Source organism: Erpetoichthys calabaricus, chromosome 5 (assembly GCF_900747795.2).
Source record: "Erpetoichthys calabaricus chromosome 5, fErpCal1.3, whole genome shotgun sequence".
Taxonomy (NCBI): Eukaryota; Metazoa; Chordata; class Cladistia; order Polypteriformes; family Polypteridae; genus Erpetoichthys; species Erpetoichthys calabaricus.
The window spans coordinates 233,047,926-233,071,393 of NC_041398.2; the positions used below are offsets into that span (position 1 = coordinate 233,047,926).

The following is a 23,468-nucleotide window of genomic DNA, read 5'->3' on the forward strand; positions in this document are numbered from 1 at the left end:
GAGCGAAACGTACTGTCCAGTGAAACAAAGCTCGGTCTCAGACACACAGCTAAAAGCATCAATAATGCCCAAGAACAAAACATTGGACTATTCTAAAATGGCCTTCTAAGAGCCCTGATTTGAATCTCATCAAACACCTGTGGAAGTACTGAAACATGCAGTCTGGAGAAGACCTCTTCAAACCTGACACAGCTGGAACACTTTGCTTAGGATGAGTGGGTCAAACTATCTGTGGACAGATGCAGAAGTGTCATGGAGAGCTCCAGGAATTGCTTGTGTGCAGTGGCTGTGGGGGTACTTTCTGCACCAGGCCCTTGATAGCATGCGAGGGTAAAATGAATGAAGCAAAATACAAGGAAATCCTGGAGGAAAAATTGATGCAGCCTGCAAGAAGCTTGCTCTTTGGGAGAAGACTTCTTTTTCCAGCAAGACAACAATTCCAAGCATAAAGCCAAAGCTACACAGGAATAGCTTAAAACCAACAACGTGAATGTCCTGTATTAACCGAATCAGTCAGATCTCAATTCAAATGAGAATTTTTGGCTGGACATAAAAAAGGCTGTTCATTCACCCGTCCCATTACACCTGACAGAGCTTGAGCTGTTTTGCAAAGAAGAATGAGAGAAAATGGCAGAGTCCAGATGTGTAAAACTAACAGAGAGACACAGACTCAAGGTTGTCATAACCGCATCAAGTAAATTCTGATCGGGGTGTGGGACACTTATGAAATCAATTATTTTGTGTTTTATATTTGTAATTGATTTAGATCACCGTTTTCATCAGGACATTAAAGATCCATTTTCTATTGATCAACATCAATAAAGGTAAACTAAATCCACTACAATAAAATATAAAATGGGTAAACTTCCAAGGGGATGAACATTTTTTACAGGCTCTGTATATGCGAGTTCAGGAAATCGATGATTGAATGGAAAAAGTCAACAACAGCGTGAAGTACAGTATTATTTTTATTACCTCAGCCCTGGAATTGGATGAGCCACTACGGAGTGGAAAATCTTCAATATTTATGTTATAAGCAACATGGCTTAGTAAAACCACCAAGTGTGATTTTATAGCTGTTATTTGGGTTCATCTACAGCTGAAGTTTCCTCCTCCATAGTTTTTTTTAGCATTCAAAACAAACTTTCATTACCACTTTAATCCTTATTTTGTTCAGCCTTCCTTTTGGCCTCATTCTGCGGACCTCCTGTAACAGTCTAGCATATGAGCAGTGGGGTTAAAAGTGAACTCGGCCTGATGTTGCACACACATGGATGTGTGCCACTTGCAGCTTGTGACATGCCCCATCCACCCAGTGTGTAAGATCTTGTATTGCTCTTTGCAATGCTACACTGTTCGAGTAGCATCCTCTTGCAGAGCCACAGCACCATACGTCACCACAGTAGTAGACCGCCGTTTCAGGACTGACTTCGTAAAATTACTTTTGAAAGGTTTCAGCAGGTCTCGGCAAAGCCAGGAAAGTAACGTCGGGTCAAGAACCCATTTAAAAATTAAGCAATAAAAATGAGAAGTAAAAACAGTACATCAAACCAAACAATGAGCATCATTGTGAAGTTTGTGTCGTGTCATACATCAAACTAAACAATACGGATAATTTCTGTGAAATACACTATTAACATTTACATTGTGTTCGGGTCTGTGGGAACCATTTAACATGTCGACAAAATTAAAATCATTAAGATTTGTGGTAACTGAAAACAGTTTTTTGTTTACATTCATGAAACGAAATATACAATACTAGCCGATGCCCGCCATAGCATATGGCGGTGTAAGAATAGGAACAGAAAACAATGAGAAAAGAATTCAGAAATCAAGTAGAAATAAATACAGTGGAACCTCGGTTTGCGAGCATAATTCTTTCTGGAAACGTGCTTGCAGTCCAAAGCACTCGTATATCAAAGTGAATTTCCCCATGAGAAATAATGGAAACTCAGATGATTTGTTCCACAACCCAAAACTATTCATATAAAAATGATTAATACAAAATATAAAGTATAAATACATAAAACAAATTAACCTGCACTTTACTTTTGAAATGAATAATGGCTGGTGTGAGTATCTAAACTCTTGTGGGATTCCACCCAATGGGACGACACGCGGAAGAGCGTCCCAAAGCAATCGCAGTCTCCCGGCGCTGTAGCAGTTCGCCGTAAAAGTGAATCCGAAAAGACTGCGGACATGCTATAAGCGCCTGCCGTCGATGGGTGATACAAGGAACAAGGAACATTATAAATGTGCAGGACCCAGCCTGACTGCTGTGTCTGTGTATAGGAGAGCGGCAGATCCCGCTACAATAAATAACCGCGCTGTTGCTGTTTCAAGCTGAATAAAGCTGGTGTTGCTAAAGTACTGAGACTCAGCTTCATGTTTTAGGGTGTAAGACGGGGACTCGCACGTCACAGCACACACACACACACATACACACACAAACACACACACACACACACACACGAGCGCATGCACACACACATACACACAAGCGAGCGAGCGAGCACACACACACACATACACACACATGCGCGCACACACAGTCACAATGCTAATGCTGTAGTAAACCGTATACGCTCGTACGGATGTTGACTATATGAGTGAGGCATGCCAACTCAGACAGAGAATAGGAGATGATTGCCCACAATCCCGCAGCGAGAGAGAGAGAGAACCACCATCAGCTCAGTTGTGATCACATGACGCTCAGCAGACAAAGCGTATACATACTACTTGTACTGCAAGACCTCGCTCGTTTATCAAGTCAAAATTTATTAAAAATTTTTGCTCGTCTTGCAAAACACTCGTAAACCGAGGTTCCACTGTACTTCTTGAAAGGTGCAGTGTGCATGTAGAATTTCCGGCCAAGTAGGATTACATGTGAAAGTGATACATAAATCAGGCTTTTCGAATTTACGTACTATGGCCATGGCATCCTGATAGTTTTGTTGCATGTATCTTGGACTTCCTGGAAATGTGGATGGTAATATGATCATTTTGCCTACACGTACGTTGTTATTTTCAGCGTTTGCTTGCAGTGCGTCTGTATTCAAACATTGTATTGTTCCACGCGTAGATCTTGTTGATGTACTCTGAGATAGTTGAGATGCGCACCCTCTGTTTTAACATATGCATCTACGACGTACTGTTGGAACAGTTTGCCGCTGGAGTGCAAAATACTAAATGTATTCCTCATTGCTAATCTGTACGCGTAAAATTGGCATTGAGTAAGCCTTATTCGCTTGGCAGTTCTTTTATCGGGAACATGTTGTAAATCTTTGTGCCAGCCAATGTCTCCGTAAGGGAATAAAAGTGGGTAAACCATAGGATCGCAATTCATATGGAACGTGGAAATCTGTTTACAGGAGTTGTGTATGAGATAGATGCAAATGTCCCTTTAGGCAGGCGTTTCGCCATCTTCTCCGATGAAAATCGCTGCAATGTCGGGGCATTGTATCGTCGTAAATCCTGCCCAGGGTTTTCCTTGAAAACCATTCGTACAGATGCTGTTGGATTGGACTGAGCGATTTCATGCATGTGTTTGTATGATTTAGCGAAGGGGTTGATGGTTCTGAGCATGGAATCTAGCTGGAGAAGTACATTTTAGAGTTTGCTTTATTTTGTAATGTTTGCTGTGTAAGAGGCTGTTGTAAAGACACAGGTGGCTCCCGCAAGGGTGGTAAAGCTACTTTATCTTTGTGGCAGCACCTTGAGTACTTGTTGGATGTATTACGCTCAGCAGGCCAGTATAGTGCATGACATGGAAGACGACGAATAGGAATCGAGAAATGCCGTGTCGGCTGCGTTTGGGCGGGACCGGTTTTGAAGTGGAAGCAGGACGAACCAGAAGAGAAATATATATAAGAGATAACTACAATGTTTACACCACGTTAGAGTTTAGTAAAACGTTAATAATAAAAGGAATTATTTTTTTTATTTAAATGTACAATGCATGTGTGAAATATTGTTCTAAATCAATTTAGATAGATGTATTGCCATTTTCTTCACATACATGTTTAAAAATTAGATTGGCTTAAATGTTCATTCTAAATTGTTTTTTTTTCCTCATGCTTTTTTGCTGAAATATTGCTACTACTGAGTCACGTTTTGAATTGAAGACAGGACTCTTGACCAAAAAAAGGCTGTTCACATAGGATGTGACTGTATCAGGCATTCTAAATCGCCTTCAGCACCTACAGAGGTATTATCACATGGTAAAGTGTAAAGTGTTCCCTGTCACTTGCATTTGGATTCTGCCCCTGCTCATGTCAGCACGTGTTTTTCTCAGGTTTTTTCAGGTTTCCCCCCATACCCCAATTAAGTGTTTCGTTAATTTGCAACTCTAAATTGCCACCATGTGATCAATGAATGGACTGGAGTTCTGTTCAGAGCTGGTTCCAGTCTTGTACCTAGTGCCACCATGACAGGCTTCAGTTCCTGCAGCCCTGAACCAGATTAAGTCGGTTACAGAACGTAGGTTATCTATTGAAGAAATCTGTGCAGGATTGAGATTTTTATCTGCAAGTCATATACAAAGCATCACACACTTAAAATTTAAGATGGAAGGCAAACATTACCTGGCTACTTGCAATCACCTTCCGTACAGCTTTGGAATCGAACAGCACCTGCCTTCCTCTACGCTCGCAGTCCTGATACACGATCAGCCGAATGTGATTTGGTTCAAGTTCAGAAGTTGCCCAGCTGTAAGCAAAAGAAGAAACAAACAGTGAGAGAGGAATAAAATTATTTTAACCCAGACAGATGCATTTAGTCACCTTTTCTTTTCGTAATACCCTGGCATCTGTGATACAAGAATGACTCAGACATAATTTATTAACCAGTCATGTTGTCCAATAGTCGTCAGGTTATAAAAGGCTGCAAGAGAGATATGTAGAAACACACAGTAGGATAGAGCTTGGAATTTCAACAAGCGTCAAGCAGTGGTGTCAAGTAGCAGTACGCTGGGAAGTTCATATACAAAATAAATTAAAAAAAAAAAACACAATCAGATCTTCCAGACCACCCATCTGAGTCCTTGCATGGCAGTAAGGACTTAACACTAAACGAAAATCTGACCTGTGTGTACAGCTTGCATACTGCAATATTTCTATAGATCATACAAAATGTTCAATTGCTCTAATTTTGAACAACATCCAAAACATTCAATAAAACTGACAAAAGTTTGAAAAATATCCAAAATGTCTAGTAAATAAAAAAATTCAAACTCACTTAGCTAACTTAGTTCACTAAGCTTCTTTTAACAAGCATTACATGAAAAGATTAAGCTATACTAGCAATGGGAACCTGTGAATTATGAAGTTGTGGGTTGTTCAGAAAAGGAAATATTCAGACATTTCTGAATAGTACAGTATGGTTTTTAATTCTTGTTGAAATCATGCCTCCTACTTTTGGTTTGCACTGCAGGCTCCCTATAGTTTTAAAAATTACTTTTTTGGAGATTAAAGGCATTCAACATGTTGTTCTGTCACATACTGTTAAGCCATTACCTAAATATATCCATTTACGAACTGTACACTGCAGTCGAGATGAACACTAAGATTTAGTAATATATAATTCTTTGATGTTCTCCATAGGCAGCTACCTGACAAAAGCGTGACAAGGTCTTTAAGACATTGAATTCTATTTATAGATCTGCATCATGTCAGAAGCCTAAGAACCAGAAAATGTTAACTGAAAAAATGCAGTTAAATAAGGGTAAGAACAAACCACACATCTGTTATGTCATGGAATCACACCACGCTTTATCCCAGGTCACAGAATTTGTACTGTGGTAACTGCTGCTTGTCAGTCATGACCCTGCAATGTCTGGATTACAAAAGCCCCCAGAAGCAGTTTTCTAAAGTGTGAGCAACACAAGGATTTCCATTTTCAGCTTTGCTGAGACTGTTTGTAAAAACTGCAAGCAGAGACCTTCTTGGTGGGGGCAGCTGAGCTCTCTCTCTCAGCTCAGTACCACCACTACACTCCACCCATCCACAGTGCAAATCCTACTTACTACACCAAATGCTTTGATGTGGAATCACACAACAATCTATTCTATATTATACACTTTGGTAACTGCCTGTAGTCAGCCGTGAACCTGTAATGTTGGGATTATGAAGGCCCTCAGAAGCAGTTTCTCTAAAGCGTGAGCAATAGAAGAACTTCCGTTCTTGGCGATGCAGAGACTGCCTGTAAGCACCTCAACCAGAGCACTTCCTGGTGACGTCAGCTGAGCTCTCCCTCTCACTGAGGTACTACCTTTCTGCTCAGCACCACCACTACACTCCACCAATCCTGCCAGCTACACCAAGTGTTCTGCTATGGAATCAAACCACAATCCATGCCAGGCTGCATATGTTGCAACTGCTGAGGTTCAGATGCAACCCTGTGACATCTGGATTACAAAGGTCTTCAGAAGCAGATTTTCTATAGTGTGAGCAATACAAAAACCTCCACTCTCAGCCGCACAGAGACTGCCTGTAAGCACAAGTGGAAAGATTTATGATAACACAGTGGAGCTCTCTCTCATTCAGCCTCCATCTTTTGGCACAGCAGGGTCACTAAAACATCAAAGGTAAGAAATGTTATGTGTCCAAGTATCTCACTCTATAAAAGTCAACATTTTACATTTTTTAAAATAAAACGAAATGACCTTAAATCATCCATTTGTTTTCTAGTTCTGCATTTTGTGGCAAGGCTGAGACAATTCTAGTAATGTCAGACTCACTTGAGAAACCACCTATGGTAGAATGCCAGGATACTGTAGGGCACACTCAAATTCACCACACCAATTCAGAGACCTCAATTCACCTAAAACAGACACAGGGTTAAGGAAGGATGAAGTATTATAAATTTACCCAGCGATCAACGACAGAACATGGAAACTCCATACGGAATAAAACCCAAGAACCTGAGCTTGCAATGCAAAAGTGCTGTCCACTGTGCAAGGCCCAATAGTCTTTTAAGTTATCTTTATATATAATACGCTACCGTGGCTGTTCATTTGTCTGTCCAGGATTTTAAAATCACCTGTAGCTCGCAAACCGTTTGAACTTATTGACCTGAAATTTGGTACACATATACTATGTGATGTCTACTGTCCACTTTTGGAGTGATGATTGACCTCCAAGGTTATTCCTCTTTTTATTTTTAAATTTATTATATTGTACAATCAACTCAAGATAGCGGCCAGCAGGGTGGCCGTGCGGTGCAAGCGTACAGGTGCCATTTTCATCCCTAAAATGAAGCGGCTTGCGAGAAAGTGGCGTTTAAAGCCTTCGGTGCCTTCTGCGATTCTGGGAAATGTGAACTCAATCTCAAATAAGATCGACGAACTGGCTGCGCTGGTGAAAAATGTCAGACCCTACAGAGAATGCAGTTTGTTGTGCTTTTGCGAAACGTGGCTAACTACCACCATCCCAGATGCTAATGTTGAGCTACCCGGGTTTAGCACAGTTAGAGCGGACAGAGATGCGGGAAGCACAAAGGAGGAGGACTCGCTCTCTATGTTAATACACGGTGGTGTAACTCTGGACATGTTAACGTCAAAGTCTCCACTTGCTGCAGGGACATCGAACTGTTGGCCGTAAGTTTGCGTCCCTATTACTTGCCCAGAGAGTTTGGACACGTCATTGTTGTCATCGTGTATATCCCTCCTCGGGCGGACGTGGAGACAGTGAGTGACATCATCCATTCTGCTGTTGCTAAGTTACATACACAGCAACCTGAGGCGCTTGTGCTAATCGCTGGAGACTTTAACCATGTGACGCTGGACAAAACATTACCTGCCTTCTCCCAGTATGTGGACTGTAACACCCGGGGAAATAAGACTATTGATTTACTGTATGCAAACATTAAAGATGCATACAGCACCACCCCGCTGCCTGTGCTTGGGAAAGCAGATCATAACCTGGTTCTACTTCAGCCTCACTACAAACCAAAAGTGAGGTTCCTACCTACAACCACACGATCATTCAGGAAGTGGACCCCGGAGGCAGAGAAGGCTCTGAGAGAATGTTTTGGAACTACAGACTGGGATATCCTGCAGGGATCACATAGTGAGAACATTGAGGAAGTTGTTGACTGCACTACTGACTACATCAACTTCTGTATGGACATTGTAGCTCCAGTAAGAACTGCATGCTGCTATGCTAACAAGCCATGGATTACAAGTGACATCAAGGGCCTTTTGAACCAGAAGAAAAGGGCTTTTAAAGGCAGTGATCAGCATGAGCTCAAGCGCATGCAGAAGGAACTCTGAGTCCAGCTCAGGGCGGCGAAGGAGCAGTACAGGAGAAAGCTGGAGCAGAAGTTGCAGAATAACAGCATGAAGGAAGTGTGGGATGGGATGAAGATCATCACTGGCTGCAGCTCGAAGTGGGGTACCACCATCGAGAGAGACGTGAAGAGAGCAAACCAAATGAACAACTTCTTTAACAGGTTTGACCACCCTAACCCACTCTTACTCTCACCTCGGAGTACTGCACCCTCCACACATCCTTCTGCTGATACCAGCATAGGAGAGACATCGTGCCAGCAAAGCAGCGGGTCCAGATGGAGTATCGCCACGACTGCTGAAGGTCTGTGCATCGGAGCTGGGGGTCCTCTACAGCGCATCTTCAATCTGAGCCTGGAACAGGGGAGAGTCCCGAGGCTTTGGAAAACATCTTGCATCACCCCAGTCCCAAAGGTATCACGTCCTAGTGAGCTGAATGACTTCCGGCCTGTTGCACTGACATCACATGTGATAAAGACCATGGAGAGACTGCTGCTTCACCACCTGAGGCAACAGGTTCAACACGCCCTCGACCCTCTGCAGTTTGCATATCAGGAGAAGGTGAATGCGGAGGATGCCATCATCTATATGCTACACCGATCCCTCTCCAACTTGGACAGAGGCAGTGGTGCTGTAAGAATTATGTTTCTAGACTTCTCTAGTGCCTTCAACACAATCCAACCTCTGCTCTTTAGGGACAAGCTGACCAAGATGGGAGTAGATTCATACCTGGTGGCATGGATCGTGGACTATCTTAAAGACAGACCTCAGTATGTGCGTCTTGGGAACTGCACATCTGACATTGTGGTCAGCAACACAGGAGCGCCACAGGGGTCTGTACTTTCTCCGGTCCTGTTCAGCCTATATACATCGGACTTCCAATACAACTCGGAGTCCTGCCACGTGCAAAAGTTCGCTGATGACACTGCTATCGTTGGCTGCATCAGGAGTGGGCAGGAGGAGGAGTATAGGGACCTAATCAATGACTTTGTTAAATGGTGCGACTCAAACCACCTACACCTGAACACCAGCAAAACCAAGGAGCTAGTGGTGGATTTTAGGAGGCCCAGACCCCTCATGGACCCTGTGATCATCAGAGGTGACTGTGTGCAGACCTATAGATACCTGGGAATGCAACTTGATGATAAATTAGACTGGACTGCCAATACTGATGCTCTGTGTAAGAAAGGACAGAGCCGGTTATATTTCCTTAGAAGGCTGGCGTCCTTCAACATCTGCAATAAGATGCTGCAGATGTTCTATCAGATGGTTGTGGCGAGCGCCCTCTTCTACACGGTGGTTTGCTGGGGAGGCAGCGTTAAGAAAAAAGACGCCTCACGCCTGGACAAACTGGTGAAGAAGGCAGGTTCTATTGTTGGCATGGAGCTGGACAGTTTGACATCTGTGGCAGAGCGACGGGCGCTCAGCAGGCTCCTATCAATTATGGAAAATCCACTGCATCCACTAAACAGTATGATCTCCAGACAGAGGAGCAGCTTCAGCGACAGACTGCTGTCACTGTCCTGCTCCACTGACAATCTGAGAAGATCGTTCCTCCCCCAAACTATGCGACTCTTCAATTCCACCCGGGGGTGTAAACATTAACATTATACAAAGTTAATGTCTGTTTTTACCGGCATTACTATCAATCTTTAGGTTAATATTGTTTTTTGTATCAGTAAGGTGCTGCTGGAGTATGTGAATTTCCCCTTGGGATTAATAAAGTATCTATCTATCTATCTATCTATCTATCTATCTATCTATCTATCTATCTATCTATCTATCTATCTATCTATCACCTTCGCCATCACTTCCTCTACCTCTCCATATCTTAAATCATTCTTGAGGCAGATTTAAGACTTAAGTGCTAGCTTAAGTGAACAATTAAAGAAAACGTACTAAGTAATTGCAACACAAAGACTGACTTAATCAGTTTTAACGAGAAAATATGCTGACGAAAGAAGAGAAGAAGCGGGTCGCTAGGGTGGAGAAAAGAAGAAGAGTTGCTCAGGAAGCAGCAAGCGCATTAACCTCTGAGCAAACAAAACCTAAACGTACAGAGGAAGAGGATGAAAACTAGGAAGGTTCCAATCAGGCGTATTCACTGCACATTATCGTGCAGTGCGCCGTTACTGGTTAGTAGATAATACTCAACATTTTTCTACAAAATTAAAATTAGCCTATTGTTTTATCACTTGACAAATCTAAAGTACGAGGGTAAATCAAAAGGTAAAGGCAATTTGAAAATTACAAAGCAACAGCAACATATAGAAGTTGACGCAATCCAACACATTTGTACTGGCTTATGGGTAGTTCCTGCCATTAGTCTAGTTGAAGCCAAGGTCACATGAACAGGAACATGAACATTCAGCTGCGGACCTGCACCATTGTTGAAAAATGCACTGTAGTGAGATTTGTTTTGGCAGATGGAGTGAAACCTGCTGAAATTCACTGAAGGATGTTGGCTCAGTACAGAAGTGAAAACAGCAGGACTCAATGAAAAGTTTATGAATCAGGAGAAAGGTTTAAAGCAGGAAGAGCAAGTGTAACCGATCAAGCTTGATCTGGCCGATTATCAACACCACCCAGTCAAGACTACATTGACATGGCAAATGCCTTCATCAAAGAAGACCAACAGATTAAGTTGTAAGCTGTTGCTGCACAATTGGATATCAGCTATGGATCTGCACATGCCAACAGTGTATGATGACTTTGGTTACAGTAAAGTGTGCACAAGTTGGGTACCCAAAATGCTTAGATCTGCACAACCCAACATTACTTAAGTGAATTTAAGCAGGTTTCACTTCTTCTTCCTAAAATAAATCTCACAATGGCACACATTGTTCAACAACGGTACAATCACACAGCAGAGCGTCCATGTTCATTGACCTTGGCTTCAACTAGATTAATGGCAGAGTGCTGTGCTATGTGTGCTTAAATTACCCATAAGCCACCACAAACGTGTTGGATTGTGTCAGCTTCTATCAGTTGTGGTTACTGTGAATTTTTTAAATTGCCTTTACCTTTTGATTTACCTTCGTACCATCTATCTTGATACTCTGCCTTCCTCCTTCAACCTAAAGACCTGCTTGTTAGCTTCACTGCCAACTTTAGATTGACCCAGTATAAGTGATTGTAGGAGTATGACTGAACTACAATGGACTGGATTCCCATCCAGGGCTGGATGCTGCTTTGTGCCTAATTGTTGTCATATTATTTTTATGACCCTGTAAAGGAAAAGAACATTCAGAAAATGGCTGGGTGGATTGTCCATTTTTTCTCACAAGTCAAACTTTGGTTCTTTGAGGCCAAATTCGCAAGTCCAACAGTCTGTAGAATGCCAAAATGTACAAAAATCCACTGCACTATTGTAGTCTACTAAAATTTTGCAATAAAAGATCAGCAAACAGAACAATCCAGGTGAAGTCTGCTGAGACATGAATAACCCATGCCCAGACCAGTGAGAGACAAAGTGCAAAGACACATAGCATATGATAAGAGTGGTGCCTCTGTGATAATTTAAAATTTGAGTAAAAGCAATGCTAGGAGAGAGGCACAATTCATGTCAATGGGGAAACGCTGAAGAGAAAGAGCAGCTCAATCAGAGACTTGCTATGTCAACTGAAAAGACAACATAAGAAAAGATTACTTCATCATATTTCTTTCATTTTTGAAATAAGACAAAAACTGCATTTTAAAACTTGCAAATATTGCAATAGCTGAATGTCACATGTCTCTTAAGCCAACATAGTATCCATTGGGACATTCTGCAATTCAAATAGGAAGCTAGAAGTCCCCAAAATGCATTGTCATCTTTGGACTAAAGACTCTCGACATTCCTGCGTTTTTGAATCTGTTAATTATAAAATTTCAAAGAAAATACTCTGGCCAGATACTAACTACAGTGTGTTTCAAAAAAATAACTGTAGCATTACTAACCATGACAAAGATAAGGATAACGAAAGATAAACTTTAACTCAGATGATCATTTATGGCCTTGTGGTTATATGAATCACATCAAGCTCCACGTGTTCACTCATCTGTAACATAATGATTTTTCAGTTCCCTTCTGAAAACTGATCATTTGTCTCTAATAGAGAATAAATATAGAATCTGGAATAAACCAGTACCATTGGCCAGTGCTGAATTGTGGGAATATTGTGTAAAAAACAGAAATTTCTAATTATGTGGGTGAAGCATAAACACAAAACTTAAGTTATTATTAATAAATAATATAAAGCTGTGGTTGTATAGTACTGTTCACAATCAGCATGGTCACAAATGAACTAACAGCTTTTCAAGTCAAAAAAATATATAATTACTACAGTATATATATGCATGTGCCCACAAATTGCCCACTATTCTTGTATATATACATTGATTCGTCCAAACATTATGACCACTCCTATATGAAGTGAATGAAATGGACTCTATTGTCGACATGTTGAATACAGTAGATAAGGGAAGGTGTAAAGATCTGAGCGACTTAAATTAGTGCTAAATTAATGGGTCAGACCATTTCCGAAACAGCAAGGCTTAAATTTGTTGCACCCCATTCCCCATGTAAGAGCCAATCTTAGAAAGTTAATGTTAATCTAAAATTCATATAATACACAAATACATAGTTACTTAGTACAATCTTTTTACTGCGGTGGGCTGGCGCCCTGCCTGGGGTTTGATCCTGCCTTGTGCCCTGTGTTGGCTGGGATTGGCTCCAGTAGACCCCTGTGACCTTGTGTTAGAATATAGTAGGTTGGATAACGGATGGATAGATAATCTTTTTATCCCCTGTAAGCTAACATGTAATTGAACTTTCACTGCTATTTCTGTATTAATAGAATGTTAATTAGCCTGTTAGTAACACAACCTCTCTACTAGAAGCGCAGCCTGTTAGATTAGCTTACAAAGACTGACCTACAGTTTTATTAACGCATGATCATTTGAAGGTATGCCCTCACCAATGTCCTGTAAATTCAGGATAGGAACTTCTAAAAGAACTTGAAAGATTTGTAATTAGATATCCAAGTCTTGAACATAAACATTATTTTACTAAAACTTTTAAATCAAAGATACTTTGACTGTGGTATTATTTGTATATGCATCACACTACTGCTTAAATCATTTTATAAAAGCTAGCTATGAGAAAGACAGCCATGGACCTATTGTTGATGAAGTTTGTACAATGGTGTGATTATACCAATTTACGACTGAATATTTCTAAGACAAAAGATATGGTTGTAGATTTCAGGTGCTCTCCACCATCCAAAGTCTCAACTTTAATTAAAGGTAACAATATCTGGGAACAAACTAAACTTTGATCTTAACACATAGCAAATCTGTTAAAAAAAAAAAAAAAAAAAAAAGGGCAGTCTCGACTTTTCTTTCTTAGGAAACTCAACTGTTTTAAAGCGAGTGGACAGAACCATAATGACACTTTTTTTTATAAGTCATTTAATAAATCCATTGTTACATTTGCTTTTATCTGTTGGTGTGACAACTTCAACAATAAGAATATAAACCATCTTAACATTATAAAAATTAGCAGTAAAATTATTGGTTCACAGCAAACCTCTATCACTGAAATGTATCGCAAAGAAAGAAAGCCAACTCAATTCTGTCAGACTGTAGCCATCCTCTTTGCTCTAAATTCCAGCTGTGGTTTCCAAAGGTAAACAGTAACTGGTTTAAGAACCAGTTTATTCCTAGAGCTGTAAGTATTTTAAATTCTGTTACTAGTAGGGATGCTGCTAAAACAATGATACAGAATTTAACATTTATGTACTGTTGAAAGTAATTTTTCTTCTTTGTACTAATCCCGAGTTTGTGTTCATGCAATAACATTGGTTGCCAAAAGTTGTGTCTTTATTTATCTACTGGATCGCTGTACTTTCCTTGTCCCAAACAAATTTCCCTCTGGGATAACAATGTCTACCTAACTTAAGGATGCAGAATTTTGGAATCTTCAGACAAACTCAGCTACAAAACCCTTAAGGAGTTATACCAGACTGTCAGTAACAGAAGGATCAGTGTGCTAAAAGTAATTTGGAAAACTGCACATTTAATTAAAATTTGTGGTTAAATTTAACAAATTATTTTAAAAAGCTTAGTCCCAAACAAAAGCCACTATTCTTTAGACAATCTGCCCAAAAACTCAAACTTGCACTGTACCTGATCTCTACTGGCCCCTCCTGTGGCACTGCAATGAATGCATTTGGTTTTCTATAAGCTTTAATCTTCATGGTCTCCAAGCTGGCTTCCTAGGTCCACTGGAAGGTTTTCCTGTCATAAAAGTGTTGTGGCTCGTCTCCAGATGAATGTGTCTGCCTATTTCTGCAGCACAAATCAGATCAGACACTTCCAAGCATTTTTCCCCCCCAAAATGTAAGGCAGCTTTAAAACGGAGGCGCCTCTCTCCTCATTACCGGATGGCACTCCTCAGTAACTTTGTTTTTGCTTAGTAGGTTTGTGAATAAACACACCGCTGCTCTCACTGGAAAAGTGCAAAGCAGTCAGGTGCCTTTTTTTTTTTTTTTTAAATTAACCCACCAGCGTGCCAAGAAATTCCACAAAGCATGTGGCAAGATAACAGCTGTGCTTCCTTTACTTTATTGAACAAAGCAACCTAGTGGCATGTTAAATGGCTCTGAGAAACTCCCAAGTAAAAACAGCCCTGGCTTCTCCATTGCTAACTGATTAAAGTACAACTTAACCGAAGTGTGCTACGAGCTTTCCTGCTTCACAAATCACACGGTGGCTTTATGTGCAGACAAACTCCACCCCACTCCACAACTTTTCCAGAACAAACAACAGCTCAAACAAGTGTCATAATATGCAAGCAAAATGAGCGTCATGTGAACTGCATCATCTGACACCTGAAAGTAGTTACAACAGAAATCACTACATGAGGCCCTGCATGCTATGTATAGCCTGGCTACCAGTGTGCTTATTCCACCAACTTCCTACAAAAAGCTTTAGATAGGAAACTTCTCAACAGCAGGTGAAACACCCATCTCCCATTCTCAAACAGTGTTATAAAATAAGGAGTCACTGAACCGTACAATACAACAAAAAAACAACTGTTTGGTAGTCCTACTTCAGAAGAAACATTCTGCAATAACTGTAAGAATATCCATCCATGCATCTTCTAAACCCACTTTATCCTGAGCAAGGCCTTGGGGAAGATGGAGTCTATCCCAGCAAGCATAGGGCACAAGGCTGGAACAATCCCTGGACAGGATGCCAGTCCATCACAGGGTGAACACATACATCATATTTTTTGTATAGCTCTCTTGACTGAATGTAGGTGCAGAGCACTATGGACAAATCTCAGTTGAAATACAAACATAGGTCATAAACTGCTCAAATAAATTAAAGGAACACTTTGAAAACACAACAGATCTCAAAGGGGAAAAAAATCCTGCTGGATATCTGTACTGATATGGACTGATATGGTAATGTGTTAGGAAAGAAAGGATGGCACATAGTTTGATGGAAATGAAAAGTATCGACCTACAGAAGGCTGATTTCCAAAACCTCCTGAAAATCAAAGTGAAAAAATGATGCGGCAGGCAGGCAAATCCATTTTGCCGAAATTTTATTGCAGCAACTCCAAACCGTACTCAGTAGTTTGTATGGCCTCCACGTGCTTCTATGCATACCTGACAACATTGGGGGGGGGGGATGGGAATGAGGGGGGCATGCTTCTTATGGGGGACCTTCTCCCAGATCTGGACCAGGGCATCACTGAGCTCCTGGACAGTCTGAAGTGCAACCTGGCGGCGTCGGATGGACAGAAACAATGTCCCACCCAGCGGTGTTCTATTGGATTGAGGTCAGGCGAGCAGAGTGTGGGGGCCAGTCAATGGTATCCATTCCTTCACCCTCCAGGAACTGCCTGCATACTCTCAGCAAATGAGGCCGGGCATTGTTGTGCACCAGGAGAAACCCAGGACCAAATGCACCAGGATCTGACAATGGGTCCAAGGATTTCATTCCATACCTAATGGCAGTCAAGGTGCCATTGTCTAGCCTGTAGAGGTCTGTGTGTCCCTCCATGGATATGCCTCCCCAGACCAGCACTGACCCACCACCAAACCGGTCTTGCTGAACGATGTTACTGGCAGCATAACGTTCTCCACAGCTTCTCCAGACCCTTTCACGTCTGTCACATGTGCTCAGGGTGAACCTGCTCTCATCTGTGAAAAGCACAGGGCGCCATTGGTGGACCTGCCAATTCTGGTATTCTATGGCAAATGCCAATCGAGCTCCATGGTGCCCACTAGAGGACATCGGGCCACCCTCATGAAGTCCGTTTCTGATTGTTTGGTCAGAGACATTCACACCAATGGCCTGTCTGCTGGAGGTCATTTTGTAGGCTCTGGCAGTGCTTATCCTGTTCCTCCTTGCCCAAAGGAGCAGATACCAGTCAGTCCTGCTGATGGGTTAAGGACCTTTTACGAGGGTAACTTTCCAGCTCTCCTCGAGGAACTGCCTGTTAATAATATTTTTTGCTGCTGGAGAATGTGAATTTCCCCCTGGGATTAATAAAGTATCTATCTATCTATCTAATATAGTACCTTTCTATCTATCTAATAGTGCCTTTCATATCTATCTATCTATCTATCTATCTCCTGGAATCTCCTCCATGCCCTTGAGACTGTGCTGGGAGACACAGCAAACCTTCTGGCAATGGCGCATATTGATGTGCCATCCTGGAGAACTTGGACTACCTGTGCCACCTCTGTAGGGTCCAGGTATCACCTCATGCTACCAGTAGTGACACTGACCGTAGCCAAATGCAAAACTAGTGACAAAACAGATGAGGAGGGAAAAATGTCAGTGGCCTCCACCTGTTAAACCATTCCTGTTTTGGGGGTCATCTCATTGTTGCCCCTCTGTTAATTTAATCAACACCAAAGCAGCTGAAACTGATTAACAATCCCCTCTGCTACTTAACTGACCAGATTAATATCCCAGAAGTTTCACTGACTTGATGCTATACTCCGATTAAAAAGTGTTCCTTTAATTTTTTTGAGCAGTGTACTGGTTACTAAATATAGAACTGGTACACGTATAAATTGAGATTTGTTAAAACAGAGATTACGGCTGAACCCGCCATGCCTGTAAAGTTTTGTCACAGGAACCAACTCTGTCAGGAAGCATGTTACTTAGAGGTGGTTGAAGCGGTTCTCAACTCACTATGAAAAGTGTTTTGAGTAGTGAGAAAAGCACTATATAAATGTAAAAAATTATTACTACTATTATTACTGGCTGTCAGGAAAATGGGTGAGCTAGCAACACTTTGGAAATGTGAAACTGTGCTAGAAAGTTGCTCACCACTCATCTACTTTAACATTACGTGATTTTTAGTTATGTTATCCGGCATCCTCAGTCGACAAGATTAGCAGTTTTGACATTCCCTCTGACTAGAAATCATGTAATAGGTCACCGGCTTTATTAAGTTAAACAATGAGACATTTTTTAAATACACAATTCTCACAATCGCATGCTGAAAATCATTGTTTCTTATACTGTTATATGAATATCAAAGCACTCACCACACTGAATTAATACAAATATACTATATCCATAAAGGTCTATGAAAAGAATTCCCATTCAAGACCCTTTTCATTCAGTTTTACAGTAATGACTAGCAAAAGACATGAACTCACTCACTGATATCTGGCGAATTGATGTTAACCTAATAGCACATGTAAGAAGTTTGAGAGTTCCTGTTTATAGTCATACCAGAGCACTGAAATGACAAAAAAATGCAAAAAGAAGATGTGCCAGCCAGGGTAACAGAGGTGGAAAATACAAAAGAATAGTTAAATACCAGGCAGGGCTCTGTGAGCATTGTATACTACAAAGCCAACCACCAAAACCAAAATGAAAACAAAATTCTTAGTCAAGATTAAAGAAGTTGTCCAAAAAAAAAAAAAAAATACCGTATTTACGTGTGTACCACACGCACATTTTTTCCCTGAAAATTAGCATTAGAAAATCAGGTGCGTGTCATACACGAGGAAATTTTTTTCTGTAATGTTTACTTCTTCTGCTTGGGCTCACTAGCACTCTCTCTCATCATGCAACAAAAAGAGAAGTGCATTTCGCAGGAAACGTGCCCTAAACGCTTCCTATACAATCACAACAGGCGTCGTACACAGGGCAAATTTTTTTCGCGATTTTTTTCATAAATACGGTAATAAAACCTCATCTGACCTAAATTTTATAGTTTTTAATGCTCTATATCCAAGATTCAGATGTATAATTGTGAGTGTGGCCATCTTTTCTAGAGCTTGTCTAATGGCATTATGTGTCCTGCACATGAGCATCACACCCAACAATAATATGGTGGTGTCCAATGAAAAAAGACAAGCCATCTGTCACTTAAAATACATCACTGAGATGTTGTGACATCACCAAGGTAAAACTTAAATATACATAACAGTAATGATACTGACAATAATAAACACAAATATGAAGAAAAACATCTTAAACGTGACAGGAGTTCTTACTACCATTACGCCAGGGCAGGTTTTGAAGAATACACAATAAATCCTAATTTAAAAATTCACAAGATTTATAATCTAAACTCATTAATGAAAAGCAAATGAAAAACAGAAATTTTACAAATTTTTCTACAGTTAGTCATTTCCAAAACTTACAAAAACAGACGAAAGATTAACAGGCACTAATAGCTCAGAATGCATTAAACCAGGTTACAAACCAGAGAATATATATATGTACAGTATATATAAAATACATACATACAAATTTGACTCACTCACTCATCAACAAAAATACCATTTCCAATTTAATTTAAAAACTGAAATTTGGCAGGATTGTACATTGTAGGATAAGAATGAGCATCCCGGCCAGGGAGGAGGCCCGAGAGGAACAACCAATGGACAGGCTGGCTGAACGAAAACATAACTTTGTGCCCAGCTGGAATAAAATAAAGGATGAATAAAAGGAAGCCAGAAGTTGGGAGCAGTTCCATACCTCCCATACGGCAGGTAGCAGTGGTCCTCATTAGGCAGCCCAGTTGGGACACCCGCAGGGGTGGCTGGGAGTTGGAGTCCGGAAGTGCAGCCCTGTTGCGGTCCCTGGGTGTTGATAGAGGGTGCTGTCGGGGGAGGACCTCCCTGCTTTCTTTAAAGCCCAGAAGTGCTTCCCGGGAGACATGACACAGTACCCTGGTCTGGCTTAAGAGAGAGACAGCAGGCAACACTCAACTGGAGGGGAAAGGAGGAAGAATCGTGTAGTTATTGTGTATTTTGGCCGATTTCTGGAAGGTGCTTTGGAGTGAAAAAAATATCCATTTTGTTCTATTAACGTGTGGTGTATTGCTGTGTCTGTGAACAGAGTGTGGTTGGACACTGTACATAGTTGACGATACTTCTTTTCATCTTTTTTTTGTACAATAATTACTTCTTTCCTGTTCTGAGACTCACTCTTCCATAAAATGTTCTTCCTTTGGTTGTCTACATTATCAACACATGTCTTCTTTCCTTTACCCACGAGAAGGTCAATACAATACAATTACAGGGAGAAAATAACATCAAAAAGTTCAATTCATCTCATGGGCCATACAAATGTGCAGCCTGTAAACGTCATTGCTGTTTGTAATAAGTTAAAAGTAAGATATGATTCAATGTTGGCACTTTATTGTCAGACTATGGCTTTTGGGATAAAGCTGTATTGTTAAAATTAAAAAAAAAAAAAGTATGTACAGTACAACTGACAAACAGCAAGAAAACAAACGCTTGACCTGAGTTAATGGAAAACAAATGAAAATCATAAACATCTAATAATAATTACAACTATCCAAATTCCCCAATATTCCTACTGATTATCAATTCAAAAGAATACAGTTTCCTGTGGAATTGTGTTTTGCATTGACCATCAACAAAAGCCAAGCTCAGTAACCAAGAAAAGCACAAATTGATCGACGACGGGAATGTTTTAGTCGTGGGCACTTGTATACAGCATGTGAAAAAGTAAACTACCCCATTGACCTAACAATATTAGCCACTTGTTTAAAAAAATACAAATAAGGTATACAGAAAGAAATACAGAAAATATACAGAAAACCACTTAGTTGCACAGTACTTCTGATACATCCGATTAACTGGCAACACTACAGCCAAGGCCCATTCTTTTAGGAAATTTCCATGGTCAAAGCTGGGAATACACACAATTTAAACATAAAGTGTCTCATCCTCAGCCTCTGCACAGAGAGATGCTTGCACATGTACTGCCTTTGTAATAAACAAGCTTCCTCTGTACATCTAATGACATCACATTTCTGACTAATCTGTGCCTAATAAACACAAGCCAACCCACGAGCATATGACTCAGCAGTTAACGTCTTTGGGAAGCTGTAAAAATCTGCAGCCTGCCAGAGGACTCAAACATCAAAACACAACACTGGAACCCGACACACCAGGTATGCCAGAGGGATATGAACGATACACATTTCTTACTGCTGACTTGTTGATAGCTGCCAAGAGCCAAATTATCAGCGACCAGTTACATAAAATTCGTCCCAGAAATATGAACCAATGCTAAGAGACACTACTGAGGCTGAAAAATACAAGCAGCTGTAGAAAATGGCTCTCAGAGCCACTTGTACATGGGTGAGGTAAGGTCTGAAGTGCCTCAGTGAAGTGCAAGTATCTAACACTTTAAGGCAACATTATGAATTATCGCTTAACATCTTTTACATAAGGCAATGTCCCTTTATTTGTTGTTAGACATATGCACAAGAGGCTGAATAATTCAATAACTATCCAGAAACCAAAACTGAAATAACAGAAGTGCTGTGAATTACCACTAACTACATTCAGTTCCATGGCAGCAACTTGTCTTAAAAGCAGAACGTCCAGCCAGCATACATGGCAATAGATAAGGCAAACAAAGGGTTATGGAAAAAGAGATTGGACTTTCCAAACAGGCCATGTGTGAGTGTGGATGAGGCCTGGCACTGTAAAGTACTGCCACCCTAACAACAGTTAATTCCTGCCTCACACCCAATGCTGCTCTAAACGGGATAAAGCAGGCTTGAGAATGTTATGTTAATAAAAGAATAGAGGCTGCAAGCTTATTAGTAAGTCTATGAAGACTTCTATTAACAGAAATAGGAAACACAGAGACCCCCGTACTCAAATAAAGGTGGCTCATACAGAGCAGTGGTTCCCAGCTTTTTTCTCTGCCCAACACCCATAGAAAAGGTTTGATGTATGTTTGCGCCCCCTACAAAAGTCATATCACTTTTGATGATGAAGTAAAACTAATTTTTGAACTGCAAAAAAACGTAAATTTTAATATAAACTGAGCAATTTCCCTTTATACTGTATATCTCAATAATCTTTATATATAATACGCTACAGTGGCTGTCCATTTGTCTGTCCAGGATTTTAAGTCAAATGTTGCTAACAAACCCTTTGACCTGAAATTTGGTACATATATACTACGTCATGTCTACCATCTGATTTTGGAGTGATGATTGACCTCCAAGGTTATTCCTCTTTTTATTTTTTTATTTTATTGTAGAATCAACTGCATATGTACTAGCGCCGTTGTCATCCCTACCTCTTCATATCTGAAATCATTCTTGAGGCAGATTGAAGACTTAAGTGCCAGCTTAAGTGAAAAATTAAACAAAACATACTAAGTAATTACAGCACAAACACTGGCTTAATCAGTTTTAATGTGAAAAGATGCCGACGAAAGAAGAGAAGTAGCGGGCTGCTAGGGTGGAGGAAAGAAGAGCTACTCAGGAAGCAGCAAGCGCATCAACCTCTGAGCAAACAAATGCTAAACATAAAGAGAAAGAGGATGAAAACTACAAATACTCAAGTCAAGTGTATGTACTGCACGCTACGCAGTGCGTGGCTACTGGTAAATAATAATAAATGACTGACGAACTGGGGGTTGGGAAGCATCAAGTGCCATGAAGAAATGACTGACAATCAACGATTGAGGGGTTTAGGGAATTGGAGAACCTTGTGAAGCAATGGGTGCCAGCGGGCCACTAAGCAATGAAACATAGTTGATAAGCTTTGTCCCCCGATAACACCTGCACTGCAGTTAAAAAACAGATGTGCCACACAGTTACAATTGCTGAGCTACTGCCAGGACCACCATCAAGAGAGATGGACGGAGTGTAAGCACAGGTGTTGCATCCAATTCAGTACCCTTTGTCCGCACCTCCCAAAACCTCAAACCTATAAATCAGCAATGTTTTGTTATCATGGTTTGCGCATTAATCAATACTAGACCTCATTCTTCTCTACAGAACATTGCAAGGTCCAAATTCCATTCTCTTCGCCTTAATGAACACTCCGCCAATGGCAAAGAACCCGCATGAATGCATATCTCATTCACAGGTGACGTGCAATGTTGGATTCTTTTCATATCATAGACACAGGAGCAGTAACTAATAAATGTCCTACAAATGACAGACCCCTACTGCACCACTTGGTGGCCAATGCACATCAATCAGTGTTGCAAAATTGCCTTCTTCTTTGTTGCACCTCCTGAAATGCCATCTTGCATCCCTGGGCAGCCCAGGTTGGGATTCCCTGATATGGAGCTGAACGTTTCCATTCTGGACACACACTCTTTTGTTTCAGTATAAAACAAATACTTCCCCACAATGGGCAAACAATTGATCTAACTTTCAAAAGTAGGACTCTTCAACTAAACATTGATGCAAGAATGTAAAAGCAATGTTTGCATTTGGGCAAAAGTTGTGAATATCTGATAATCTCGTCATTTGCAGATATAAATTTTTATGTTGTCGTCGCCCACTAGAATATTATCCAAGTAGTACTTGAGGGTGAAGTAACACTGTTCCAACTAGGCTTTAAGACAGACAGAGGATTTTTAAGTAATCAACAGAAGTTAGGACACCTGTCCAAACTGCTTGCTCCAACTTATAATGCTTTATTTACTTTATTTGCTGCAATCCATGTGTAGGTTGCAACCTATTAGTTGTTTCCCGAAGTATGACCAACTTGTAATACTGTAAAATTTCCTTTTTTGTCACTTTTTGCTAACCTAAACGTTAAATTTAATCCTCTTAAAGTTTACTGCTTACCTTTTTACCATTTGAGGTAATTCATTACATTTCAACTGATTAAATTTCTAGAAAAACTGAGGTGTTCTAAAACTTTTG

The 23,468-nt window shown here is 40.7% G+C and overlaps 1 protein-coding gene across 4 annotated transcripts in view; it reads right to left on the bottom strand.

Annotated features, from left to right (window-relative positions):
* LOC114652314 (folliculin-interacting protein 2-like) overlaps positions 1–23,468 on the bottom strand; it is a 129,988-nt gene that overhangs the window by 79,933 nt on the left and 26,587 nt on the right. For 3 of the 4 annotated variants that reach the window (XM_028802651.2, XM_028802653.2, XM_028802654.2), the window contains exon 2: positions 4,584–4,707. In XM_028802651.2, coding sequence (XP_028658484.2) covers positions 4,584–4,707 — 124 coding nt within the window. Of the gene's footprint in view, positions 1–4,583; positions 4,708–14,452; positions 15,041–23,468 lie in introns of those variants that run through there. The other variant, XM_028802652.2, reaches the window with a different exon arrangement.